The sequence below is a fragment of the Schistocerca cancellata genome, chromosome 8, assembly GCF_023864275.1.
Source record: "Schistocerca cancellata isolate TAMUIC-IGC-003103 chromosome 8, iqSchCanc2.1, whole genome shotgun sequence".
Classification (NCBI taxonomy): domain Eukaryota; kingdom Metazoa; phylum Arthropoda; class Insecta; order Orthoptera; family Acrididae; genus Schistocerca; species Schistocerca cancellata.
Window position 1 is genome coordinate 457140404 of NC_064633.1, and position 14483 is coordinate 457154886.

General features: G+C 43.2%; 1 protein-coding gene across 1 annotated transcript in view; it reads left to right on the forward strand.

Annotated features, from left to right (window-relative positions):
* The window catches only part of LOC126094713 (zwei Ig domain protein zig-8-like), a 989984-nt gene that overhangs the window by 781286 nt on the left and 194215 nt on the right, over positions 1-14483 (forward strand). The window contains exon 3 of the mRNA XM_049909248.1: positions 11651-11861. Within this exon, the coding sequence (XP_049765205.1) occupies positions 11651-11861 (211 nt within the window). The remainder of the gene's footprint in view (positions 1-11650; positions 11862-14483) is intronic.

Consider the following 14483-nt stretch of genomic DNA (forward strand, 5'->3'; position numbering starts at 1 on the left):
GGGACGAACAAATCGATGAAATGGAATGTATATGTGACATGTTTGGCCTGGTGTCCGCTTATGGGGAGTTCGGTCAAATGGTGCAAGTTCAAAATGGCTCTGAGCATTATGGGATTTAACTTCTGAGTCATCAGTCCCCTAGAATGTAGAACTACTTAAACCTATCTAACCTAAGGACATCACACTCATCCATGCCCGAGGCAGGATTCGAACCTGCGGTCGTAGCGGTCGCGCGGTTCCAGATTGTAGCGCCTAGAACCGCTCGGCCACCCCGGCCGGCAAATGGTGCAAGTCTTTTTCGCCAACAGCACAGGCACTGAATTATGTCACGTTTTCTTCTCGGATAAGAGCAAATTCAGTCCAAGAAGTGATTCTGGATGTATCCTCTTACGACGAGAGGCGAGAGAACGTAATGTACCCAGGAACAATTACGAACATGATCATTTCGGCGGTCTGGTGCTATGGTGTGTAGGAGCATAATGTTGCATCGATACACTCATCTCAAGTTCTTTGATTAGATTAGAATACATTACATTAGATTAGTTTTTCGTTCCATAGATCCGTGCTGAGGAGATCCTCGTGGATGTGGGACATGTCAACTTTTTTTTTAAGCTGAAATAACAATACTAATAGTATGAATATATACAATACATCATTTGTTTCTATTAAAAAAGTTCGTCAATGGAGTAGAAGGAGTTGGCCACTAGTAAGTCTTTCAGGCTCCTTTTAAACTGATCTTTACTTGTAACTAAATTTTTTATGTTTGCTGGCAAATTATTGAAGATGAGTGTTCCTGAGTAGTGGACCCCTTTTTGAACTAATGTGAGTGCTTTTAAATCCTTGTGCAGATCATTTTTGTTCCTTGTATTGTATGTATGAACTGAGCTTTTTGTTGGAAAAAGAGAATAATCACCCGTCTTGTTATTATGACACTGTACGCACTCCCCAACGCGTCATTTCAGGGGTGCATTCGGCAATGAATTCATTTTTATAATTGACGATGCGTGACCGCATCGAACAGTAAAGGTGGGGTAGCTCCTGGAACGAGAGGACATTCGGCTAATGGATTGGTCTGTCCGTTCCCCCGCTTAAATCCATCTACCGCGTATGGGATGCGTTGTGAAAGTGTATGGCACCACGTCCACATGCACGAACCATCATCCAGCAATTTTCAAACGCGCTGGTGGAAGAATGGAACGCCCTACCACAAGGAATCTTCACAAACGTTACACAGCAGGAAACAGCTCTTTCTGCGTATGGTCCAAGTTTCATAGAGCTACGTTACTTTTCTGTGACACATCATTCGAAAGATACTTTCGTCCTATGCTTTTGCCTATCAGTGCATCACCTGTAGAACTATCCCATTTGTTTCTCGGTCAGTCCATCTAGTACCAGTAATTCTCTTCTAGAAACACATTTTCTAAGTTTTTCCTGCTTTCCTAACGGACCGGATCACTGTCAATAGTAATTTCCACGTACCCGAGATTGCAATCAAATGAATTTAACTACTTTCCTCGTAGTATTTCCTCAGCTTTCCTATCCGTATTCACGTCTACTCACCGGATGAGCTCCAAATGGCTCTAATCACAATGGGACTTAACATCTGAGGTCATAAGTCCCTTAGACTTAGAACTACTTAAACGTAACTAACCAAAGAAAATCACAAACATCCATGCCCGCAGCAGGATTCGAACCTGCGACCGTAGCAGCAGCGCGGTTCCAGATTGAAGCGGCTAGAACCGCTCGGCCACATCGGCCTGCAGTGAGCTGCATCCAAAGAGTGAACTAGAGAGGTAGCGAATGTTTCCTAGGTCCGGTATTTGTATGCTGCTATTTACGACAGCAATGCCAACTGAGTGCCTTATATTACGATTTATTTAAACGACCAGGTCAGTTAAATCAGAGACTCGAATTTCGATCGCCGTACTTATTGCATTGCATCAGGAAACCAGTGCCTGACGCGTAATTCATCCCTCACCATCTCACGTTCTCGAGCGAGGCAGTGCTCGATCATCAACTGCAACTTTTCTGTGCGTTTCTTGCGATTCTTTCATTCATTTTACTACTAAACATAATGCGACTATACATAACACACATTAGACTGTTTTTATATTTACAGTACGTTGTCAGAACTATATATTGAACACAATCCGCGCACCAGCGCCTAAAGGTCTGCAGACCCGGCATACTAGTAGTATTCATCACGCTATTGACTCCCTGACTCCTCTTGCTAATTCAGGACATTAACGTGTATGAATAATCCCTTGCATAACGTCAGACGATATGCACAGGCTAAGTCGCTTTCAGCAGCAGCACGGCTTCCCTACACTAACAATGGGTACTTCCTGCTGTCAGTTCACAATCTAGAAAGATGGCGGTAGTCGAGGGATTAATTACGCGAAAACTTTTTCTTCCGATCCCATTATGCAGATCCTTGGATTTCCAATGCTGATGACCTGGCGCCTTCCTTTGGCTGCCGATCCAGATGGCGGCGTTTCGCACGCTGCTCACGGTGATTCTCCATCGCGCTCGGCGTCGTGTTAGGAAGGTCAAAAAATAAAGGAAAAGCGTACTCTAGACATTGGTCTCGAAGGCGGATATATTGAAACCATTCATCGCGTGAATCAAACACACGAACAAGTACTCTGGTGCCCAGACGTTCTGGAGAATATTCTAGAATGGCAGGTCTATTCCTCTATGCTGGTAGACCTCACATAGGAATGTGAACAATGTAACATTAAATTGGTGAATATAATTACAGCACTTCACCACAGTTGTCTAGTGTCTCTAAATTTTGTGGAGGTATTATGCCTTAGATTTGTAACCACTTTGCACGAGTATTGCAAACGATAAAAGGAACTTACATACCTGTTGTTATAGGTTATCTGTCTTGAGCTGACGGCAATGTAATTTTAAAAAATTACACCAGACGCGTTTCGCTTTTATTTACAAAGCATCTTCTGTGGCATTCTGTAAATTGGCTACATACGTTTGTACATTAATTTTTTGATTATTTTAGGTTAAACAGCGTTTTCTTTTTGAAGTTACACTGTAGTAGTGATGAATGAAAAACACTACAGAAAGTCCGATATAGGTAGTGCAGCGCAGCAAATAACGCAAAATGCCAAAAACTGCAGATGTGGATTGACGCCTGTCGACACTGCTAGCAAGAGGTGAAGGTGCAGACTATGTAAAGAAATGCCTTAAGTAGCTTACAGACTAACTTCATAAAGAAAACGCTGTTTTTAACATAAAAGAATCAAAATATTAATGTGCAAATATATGTATACAATTTACAGAATGCCACAGAAGATGCTTTGTAAATGAAAGCAAAACGCGTCTTGTATAATTCTTTTTAATTACATTGCAGGTAGCTCACTACAGATAATCCATAATAACAGATGTTAACAGCTGCTGCGGAAGATAGCCACAAAAAGAAACGAAACTGAAGTATTTTCACAATCTTATATTTATACCGGTAACTCAGATTTCTAATTACTTCGTCACAAAATATCTCTATGTATGGGTACATTTTCTGATTAATCAGACTCTAGTACGAGGAAAAAACCTAATCAGTCGCAATATTTGCAAAGATATTCATCGCATAAATCGCAGACTCGAACAAATAGTTAAATATCAACGCAAGGAGTTTTGAAGAAAATTCTACCGTTGTAGGTCTATTTTTCTAGGTGAGAAGTGTTCATACATAAAAGTGAACGAAATAAAGTCCAAGCACTATGTAAAATAGAGAACTATATCGGAATTGTCTAGTGTCTCTAAATTATCCGTGGAGATTTTATTTGTGCTCGATTCCTGAAATATGTAACCTCTTCGCACAAGTATTACGAAGGATACCAACAATATGGAGATATTTACATTGCCTGATATTTATATCGGTTAATCACATTTCCCCTTATTACTTCTTCAAGGAGTTTCCCTAGGTTTGGGTACATTTTGTAATCAATTAATTTCTACCTGCAGGAAAAAAACTCATAAAGTTTAATAACTATGTTAAAAATGTAGTAGGTGTAGTGTGTAATACACCAACGTTTTTGTGTTGCTAATATTTTATGCGTGATACCGTTTCATTAATGAAACTACCTGTCAAAAGTCCAAATAGCCTCCTCTTGCAGCGCCGACTGCTGCGCGAAGTACAGGAAGAGAGTCAGTGCGGCCGTGAAATATACGGGGAACCATGCCGACTCCATTTAAATCGGGGGATTTTGGTGGCCCGGGGATTCGGTAAACTCATCTTAGTGCTGTTCGAACCTCGCTCGTGCACTGCGAACTGAGTGACATGTTGCATTGTCCTGTTGGTAGGTACCATGGCACCGAGGAAAATCAAACTGCATGTAGAGGTGGACATGGCTCCAAAGGATAGATGCTCACAGGTATTGATCCATTATGCCTTTCAGAATGACGATGTCACCCACGGAATGCCACGAAAACATTCCGTAGACCATAACGCTCCTTCCAGCTTGCAGGGTGATCGTTTTCAGACGTTTCAAGCTGTAAACACCAGTGGCCATCTGTTAGATGGAGCGGAAAACGGATTCATCTGAAAAAGCCACTCAGTGGACGTGCAGTTGTGGTACTGGCGTAATAATTCCAGTTTTCTTCGCCGAGGAACAGCAAACAGCACGGGTGCATGAAGCAGGCGCCAGCTGCGGAGGCGCTCACGCAGCAACGTTAGCCGAACGGTCGTTGAGCACTGTTGGTAGCCCCTTGGTTCATAGGAGCGGGCACTTGATCAGCGGTTGCACTTCTGTTTGCCCCTACACATCTGCACAGCCAACGTTCACTCCTGTCCTCTATGGCCCGTAGTACACCAAGTTGTCTCGGCGCCGGTTTTGGACAGCGCCATTTTGCCATGCACGGTATACTTCAAGCACGGCGGCACGCGAACGGTTTACAAACTTAGCCTTTTCGGAAGTGCTTCCACTCTTGGCCAAAAAACCAATAGTCATACCCTTACGGACGTGACAAATCGCTCCGTTTCCGCAATACGGCAACCACTTTACTTTTCTCCCTCGTCCTCCGAGACGCTTTACGTCCTCTCCGCTGGTAGTGATGCTACCTGCCGTCTGTGAGTGGCTGTTACATGTTGAATTCGAACATAGGCTGACATGTTTTCGGAACTCGACTGAGATTTTGATAATGAAGAAAATAAAATAACGAGTACCAGTCGCTAGTGCAATACAAACAGACTTTACAAACATATTAGAAATAAAGAAGAAATTGTGCAGCCTGGTTATTTTCGCAGGTCTTAAGCATAATGACTTCTCATGTCATGATGTACGTACAACTTTTATAAATCAGGCAAATACACGACTCTCTCGTGATGTCGTTAGCATGAAGTTAAGAAAGAGTAACAAGGATCACTGCTGTGAAAAGTGTTTCATAACACCAGAGACACTACAGACAATGTAATTTAAAATGAGTAGGTTGTCCAGTTAGGCGTATGAGGGCATGATGACCGTAACCAGTTCACAATAGAAAAACAATAAAATTAAAAATCAACAATTTTTAAATATATAGTGTTTCTAAAAGGTTGTCTCATTTCACAAGGCATGTACATGAGTGACATTAGAAACGTACGGTGAATTTCCGTCTGATGCGGCCATAGTTTCCAGGAACTAAAAAAACTTAGTGTTCTGCCTTACGGCACTTCTTGTCATTTGGGAAGCTCCGTCAGAGAGGTCCACCGCATGAGGGCCGAGGGAAGTGATTCCAGTGGTGGTTACCCCTGATGATGATGATGATGAAATGATAATGAGGACAACACAACACCGAGTCCGTGAGCGGTGAAAATCTCCGATCCAGCCGGGAATCGAACCCGGGCCCCTTGGCGCGGCAGACCGCCGCGCTGACCACTCAGCTATCGGGGCGGACTTTCCAGAAACATAGATCAATAATTAATATCATAATGAGGAACGATATAACACGTAATGCCTGTTGGCTTCTGTCTCTAGTGGCTCCACCAGCAATGGAGGATGACCCTTTCACAATGTCTACCACTCGTACTGACGAAACGTCAGGAAAATCGTTAAACAAACATCTGCCGAAGGTCCCGGGGCAGAAACCAACACACAATACGTCGACAACTGGCTCCGAAGGACTCAACAATTTTTTAAACATGTAATAGGCAGTGTTTCAGAAACGTTTGACAGATTTCATAACACTATACTGTATATTCTATATGAATTAAGCTATAGTCATGGGATGACCTTTAACTTACGCCTCGAGGTTAAGAGTTTACCCCGGCACCATTAAGTTACTGGTTAATCTGGTTGCCGGCAGCGTTCACCCTGGCACAGCTACCTCGCTATTTCACTCGTCGCTGTCCAACGTGTGTCGAATAAGGGTGATAACACTGACATAAAAGACGTTCTCCTTATCAATAGGTACACAGTGATCACAAAGACCACTATCCCATATCGCGTGTCCACATACTCAGAGATGGTCACATTTTATTAATGTGAGATCATGCCATGGGACAACTTTGATTTGGTGTGACTATTCTTTGTTATTTATTCCTGAGTGTATGTGTGTTCACCATAGTCTACACAACGAAATCGTGTACGTAGGAGGTGCAAGGCTCTTCTACATTGCTGAGGTGATGAGAACAAATCCAGGTCGAGCAGCATCCTTAAGTTCGTGAACTGTCTCGTAACATGTGGTGACAACCTTCTATCTAATGAACCCCCATATGCATTGTCGCGAGATAGCGGATCAGAACTGCGGGATGGCCACTCCAAAGGTGCAGTCAGATCGACAGAACCACGTCCAAACCATATTTCAACAAATACTTCATTGGGATACTCTCTAATGGCAATAGCACAATGGGCTCGTGCCCCATCCTGCTGGAACCATAAGCGACCGAGCAGTCCCTGATCTTGCAGATGTGGCATAAATCAGTCACGTGATATGGTGAGATACGCAACATGACTTACAGCCCCGTTAAAGAACCATGGACGCACCAAGTGGGTTGCAGACATTGCAGCTCAAACCATGGTACGCGGTGCGCTGTGCTCAAGTTGTTCATAATAATGTGGTTTTCTTTACTTCAGAAATGAATTTTTATAGCTTTTGCACTGCGGTTTACTGCATACTCATCCGAGAAAAATATTCTCCTTCTTGAAGGAAGAGTGGTAGGGAAATCGCGCATTAGTCCACATGTTTGAAAGCCTTTAATTTCATTCTTCATACTTTTTGTAATGTCGAGTATGGAACTCATAAATCCTGTAACTGCTTACGAATGGACTGTATTGGCGAACGTTCGACAGACGCTGCAGCCTCCACACAAATTTCCAGTCGTATTTGTGGTCATCCGGAGAGGACCTTATGTTTTCCGTAGTCAGTTGCACCGAAAAATTGTTGGGTTTGATGGGTAGGTTTCTGAAGCCTTACCGTGCATAATATCTGTCCTTGGAGTCTTTCGCGAGTGCATACATGAATAAAAAGTTCTCGGCTTTCAAGCCTTGTCAATTCGAATAAAATATTCGAGCCTTCGATGACCATCTCCGCCATCGTCAATTCGAATAAAATCCTCGAGCTTTCGGTGTTCATGAAAAGCTCGAGGATTTTATTCGAATTGACGCGGCTTGAAAACCGAGAACGTTTTACTCAGTGCATAATATCTTTCACTGGTGTTCCTGTAAGGGCTCGTTCGTGAACCCACGTGCTCATTACGATCCGTTCCTTCATCAGCCACGATTTCATGTTTGACAAGGCGCAAGACTAATTTGAAGGGTATCAGTGATGATGAATGTCGTGAACCTAATGCGAGACAGGATTCCTGAACACAAGTTGGTTTGCAGTAACCTGAGAGAACCTCGTGACAGGAAGGACTTGTTTGCAGCGAATAACCGTGCCGTTCTGGTCTTTGAACATTGGAACCACGAAGTATTAAATTCCCAGTACTTAATCGTAGATTTTGGTTTTTATCATATTGCACTTAAGTGTACTTTAGACTCAGGTAAATAAATAAATTCCAATCTCTGACATAGTCTATGGTCTTCACTCTCTACAGTTCCATCTAGTACCATGACAGTTATTCCCTGATCTCATCATCCTGTCCCTTCTTGTAGTCAGTGTTTTCTATCTATTCCTTTTCTCGCCTATTCTGCAGTGAACTTCCTCATTGCATGCCTTATCAGTCCATCTAATTTTCAACATTCTTCTGTAGCACCACATCTAGAATGCTTCGATCTTCTTGTTTCGGTTCTCGCACAGGCCATGTTTCATTAACATACAATGCTGTACCCCAAACGTAGATCCTCAGAAATTTCTTCCTCAAAATAAGACCTATGCTTGGTGCTAGTAGGCTTTTCTTGGTCAAGAATACCCTCTTTACCACTGCATGCCTCCTTCTTATGACCTCATTGCACTGTCGATCATGGGTTATTTTTCTGCCTAGGTAGCAGAATTACTTAACCTTGTCTAGTTCGTGATCCCTAATTCTGATGTTAAATTCTCTGTCCTAATTTCTGGTGCTTTTCATTAGTTTTGCATTTCTTCAAATTACTCTCAATCCACAAACTATACTGACTAGACGGTTCATTTCAATTCAGTAGATCCTGTAATTCTTCTTCATTTACAAAGGGGATAGCAATATCATCAGCACATGTCAACATTGACACCCTCTCAACTTAATCCCATTCACGAATCATTCTTTTATTCCCGTCATTGCTTCTTCGCACAGATTGAACAGCTGGAGCGAAGAGACACTTCGTAATACGAGCACTTCGTTCTTGGTCTTCCGCTATTATTGTTCCCTCCTGGTTCATGTACATTTTCCATATCACCTGTCTTTTCCTACAGCTCAGCCCCATTTTTTTCAGGATTTCGAACATCTTGCACCATTTCACATTTTCGAACGCTTTTTGCTGGTCGATAAATCCTATGGACATCTTTTAGTTTTTCTTTTGTCTTCTTTCCATTATCAACCGCAAAGTCAGAACTGCCTATCTGGCACCTTTACTTTTCCGAATGCCAAATTGATCGTAATCTAACAGATCCTCAGTTTTCTTTTCCATTCTTCTGTATATTATTCATGCCAACAAGTTCGATGCATGAACTATTAAACTGATAATTCTCGCACTTGTCAGCCTTTGCAATTTTTGTAACTGTGTGTACCATGTTCATCCGAAATTTAGATGGTATATCGCCAGATACATACACTCTATACGGTTCCCCCGACGGTTGTAGATATTGTGGAAGAATGTTAGCCATCCCTTCTGCCATATTTGATTTTAAATGTTCCAAAGCCATTCTAAATTCTGACGCCTGTACTGGATTCCCTATCTCTCCTGTTTCGCTCCCTGTTTTTTCTCTTATCACGTCATCAGATAAGTCCTCCCAAACATAGAGGCCCTCAATGTACTCTTTCCACCTATCCGCTCTCTCCTCTGTACGTAATAGTACAGTTTCAATTGAACTCTTAATGATATCACCTTTGCTCTTAATTTCACCGAAGATTGTTTAGTTTCCTGTATGCTGCCTCAGTCCTTCGACAACCATTTCTTTTTTGATTTCTTCACATTTTTCATGTAGCCATTTCGGTTAGCTTCCCTGCACTTCCTATTTCTTCCATTTTCATTTTTTCGTACGTTACTTGTTATTTTTTCCTATGTTGTGTTTTTGTATTCCTGCATTTAGCGGAACATTTTCGTACTTCCTATTGTCGTCAATGAACTGAAGTACTTCTTCCGTTACCTGTGATTTCTTCGCAGCTACCTTCCTCGTATCTACGTTTCTCTCTACAATTTCCGTGCTTTCCCTTTTTAGAGATTCCCATTCCTCTTCAACTGACTTCCTACTAAGCTGATATTAATGCAGTATCTATAGCGTCAGAGAACATCAATCGTGTCTCTTCATTTCTTAATGCTTCCGTATCCAACTTCTTTCCATATTCATTCTTCATGATTTGTCTCTTGAACTTCAGCCTACTCTACATCACTACTAAATTGTGGTCTGAGTCTACATATATACCCTTTCCGAATACGATGCTTCTTTTTAAAATCAAACTGATAGTTCTGTGTCCGTCTTTTTAAACTCAAAATGATTGTTCTGTGTTCGTCAATGCCCTTGGACTGGATACGACGTTGCTGCTGAAATGTTGTTTTTATTACATCTGAGTACTGTGAGGTCATTAGCCAGAGACTCATGAAATAAGACAAAACTACAAACGTAGGGGAAATAGACACAGTCTAATGTGTCATTACAAATGTGTCATTACACAAAATGGGTGAGTGTAATGCTAGTTACTTTCACTGTATAATAAATAATTTATCTTTGAGTTTGCCAACATGGAAATGTTGATGGACAAGTAAAGGATCTTGAAGAGGGGTAAAGTCTGCTTGTAAGAGGCTTTAATTTGCTCTAGTTGTTGTACACAGTTCACAAGAAGTTGACAGAGGTCAGAGTTCTCTAAAAGAGTTTACCTGAAACTCCACTAACACTGTGCGGAGGTATCAAATTACGTGGAAGACTGCTTGGAGAAAATGCATCAAGGTATTCTTTTCTGAGCAGCTTGTAAAATCGAAGTAATTAAAATAAAATTACAAATAACTGTTAAGCAGAAAACTCAAGTAGCGTGCAAGAACAAGTAAGTACTGAGCAGCTCATAAAATGGATCGCCCTACTGTAAATTGCAACACATTTTCCCAATATCAAGAAAAGGCATTATACGGCGGCCAAGAGACGTACAGCCAGGAATCTTGGCTTCCCTCCTCGACTCTCTATTTGCACCAACAAACTCTACATGCAGATAACGACTCAATGACGTTTTCAATGTGACGGACGAGAATGTCGCTTATTTCACGAACGAAAACAGGGGAATGCAGCAGAAACTTCCCACTCTTGGTGTATAACACTCACATTAACAAACATAAGATTGTTCCTGGCCTGGAGTACAGTCTCCTCGATTGGTCGGCTTCTTCCTGCCAAGCACAGTAGTGAGACATATTGTTGGATGTACCAAAACCAATCGACTTTTCTACGCTGCATGGGATTTACTGCGGGAGTTGGTACTTTGATGTTCATGCAGAAAAGGCCAAACTTCTATGAGCAGTTATTATTTGGGGATGACTTGGCGGCACAGCATCCTCTGCCCTAAGAGGGCAAAGGCACAGTCTCTGCTCATAAAAGTACAGAGCAAACCACAGCTCCACTTCTGTGTAAACTGACCATATCCTGGTAGAGACTAGCCCCTCCTAATGAAATTCACTTACAGCCCTCTGCCTACAAATAGGTACCTGAGACCACACTGGAAGCGCACCTTCCCAGTGACAAAACGCTAAGAACTCCTCCAAATCACACATCTCCAATACTCTCAATGAAATAACCACGGAATAGTTGTACGAAAATTGAACAATATTTCTATGTGGTAGGTTACAGTAACCTCACAATAACTTTGTGGTCCTATTCAAAAATTAAAACTGCCCTCTAGTGTTTATTTTGATACGTGTATAAACTGGATGAATCTTTCTGAAAGATCCTGTAGGCTTGTGGCACTCTCAGTTGAGTCCACGCAGCAACGGGACGCTCTCGTTTTGAGGAGCAACACCTACAGCAAATACTAGTGATTCCGTACGATCAGCGACTGGTGGATGCTGATGTGTCATACTTGTGTTTATCTGTTTGGCAGGTGTCGTGGGTGCGGCACAGGGACGTGCACCTGCTGACGGTGGGCAGGTACACGTACACAAACGACCAGCGGTTCCGCGCCATCAACCAGCCGCTGAGCAACGACTGGACGCTGCAGCTCAAGTACCCGCAGCACCGCGACGCCGGCGTCTACGAGTGCCAGGTGTCCACCACGCCGCACATGAGCCATTTCGTGCACCTCAACGTCGTCGGTGAGTCTCACTACGGTTTCCTACTTCGATTCTTCCCCGAGAATTCAGTTAGTTATTAAGACGTTTATAGTGACGTCAAAGCAAAGAGCTTAAATGTAACTTTTTAAGTATGTATTTATGTCCATACACTAGCTTTACAATCTTTTCAGGTTCATTGTTTTATTTTTTTTCTTTATTGTGATTTTAAACACCTTATACAAAGGCGGGCTGTCAGCAGCACAATACACCGCTCTTCAGCCTTGAGTTTGACAACATGTAGTACATAAAGGTGGCACAGAGAAGACAGTCAAAACGGTGGGCAAAAAAATGTAGACACTAAAAATCGAAAAAACATGGAGCCGTTCACGCTGGACGAGAAACAGCACTAACACTAGGCGACACGGTGTACATAACATGGATGATGGCGATGGCATGTGAACGGTGGTGGCGTGACGGCGAAGAACACTACACACAAACGAAGACACACACACGAAACACTGACGGCGACGATCTCCGGCGCGCGAATGTTCACTGAGCGTGTACGAGTCCGGGGACCTGCCAAGAGTGGAGGCGGAGGAGGAGGAGGAGGAGGAGGGGAATGGGAGAGGGGAGAGCAGAGGTGCCATGGGCAGAGGAGAGAGGGGGAGGGAGGAAGGGGGAGGGGAAGCCCGGGGGAAGAGGGGAGGAGGAAGGGGGGAAAGGAAAGAGAAGGGAAGGGAGGGGAGGGAGGGATTCACGTTCATTTTTTTTTTCTTCATTGAATTTCAATTCCCCCCGAAGGGGGCGGGCTGGCAGCAGCTTAGTATGCCGCTCTGCAGCCTACAGATTTTGTGAGAAAGTTCAAGAGAATAAATAATGAAAAACAGGCGATAAAATCGGAGACTTAAAGAGTAACATGGCGAAAAGAAATCGTGGAACTTAAAACAAACAACAGAGGGATGATGATGCTAATAAAATATAATAAAATACATACGAAGCAGACAGGGAAAACAATAGACAGACAATTAAAAAACACGGCGACAGTCTGGATTCTGTTCGCAAAAGACATAAAATTCACACCTAGCGACAGCATGGTTTCTGTTCGCAACACGAGAAAGACAAACAACATGGAATAGTCACTGGAACACTGCACTAAAAAGTTGGCAAATGTGACATACCGCAGTCAGCACGTTCATCTTGTACATCTACATGTATATCTATATTCCCCAAACCACAGTGAAGCGTATGGGAGGAACTAAGTCTCATCGTACCAGTTATTCAGCCTTTCCCCGTTTCATTTACATACACTACTGGCCATTAAAATTGCTACACCACAAAGATGACGTTCTACAGACGCGAAATTTAACCGAGAGGAAGAAGATGCTGTGATATGCAAATAATTAGCTTTTCAGAGCAATCACACAAGGATGGCGCCGGTGGCGACACCTACAACGTGCTGACATGAGGAAAGTTTCCAACCGATTTCTCATACACAAACAGCAGTTGACCGGCGTTGACTGGTGAAACGTTGTTGTGATGCCTCGTGTGAGGAGGAGAAATGCGTACCATCACGTTTCCGGCTTTGATAAAGGTCGGATTGTAGAATATCGCTATTCCAGTTTATTGTATCGCGACATTGCTGCTCCCATTGATCGAGATCCAATGACTGTTGGCAGAATATGGAATCGGTGGGTTCAGGAGGGTAATACGGAACGCCGTGCTGGATCCCAACGGCCTCAAAAAAATATCACTAGCTGTCGAGATGACAGGCATCTTATCAGCATGCCTGTAACGGATCGTGCAGCCACGTCTCGATCCCTGAGTCAACAGATGGGGACGTTTGCAAGACAACAACCATCTGCACGAACAGTTCGACAACGTTTGCAGCAGCATGGACTATCAGCTCGGAGACCATGGCTGCGGTTACCCTTGACGCTGCATCACAGACAGGAGCGCCTGCGATGGTGTACTCAACGACGAACCTAGGTTCACGAATGGCAAAACGTCATTTTTTCGGATGAATCCAGGTTCTGTTTACAGCATCATGATGGTCGAATCCGTGTTTGGCGACATCGCGGTGAACGCACATTGGAAGCGTGTATTCGTCTTCGCCATACTGGCTTATCACCCGGCGTGATGGTATAGGGTGCCACTGGTTACACGTCTCGGTCACCTCTTGTTCACATTGATGACACATTGAACAGTGGACATTACGTTTCAGATGTGTTACGCCCCGTGGATCTACACTTCATTCGATCCCTGCGAAACCCTACATTTCAGCAGGATAATGCATGGGCCTTTCTGTATACAGAAAATGTTCGACTGCTGCCCTGGCCAGCACATTCTCCAGATCTCTCACCAATTGGAAGCGTCTGGTCAATGGTGGCCGAGCAACTGGCTCGTCACAATACGCCAGTCACTACTCTTGGTGATCTGTGGTATCGTGTTGAAGCTGCATGGGCAATTGTACCTGTACACGCCATCAAGCTCTGTCTGACTCAATGCCCAGGCGTATCAAGGGTGTTATTACGGCCAGAGGTGATTGTTCTGGGTACTGATTTCTCAGGATCTATGCACCCAAATTGCGTGAAAAGGTAATCACATGTCAGTTCTAGTATACTTTATTTGTCCAATGAATACCCGTTTATCATCTGCATTTCTTCT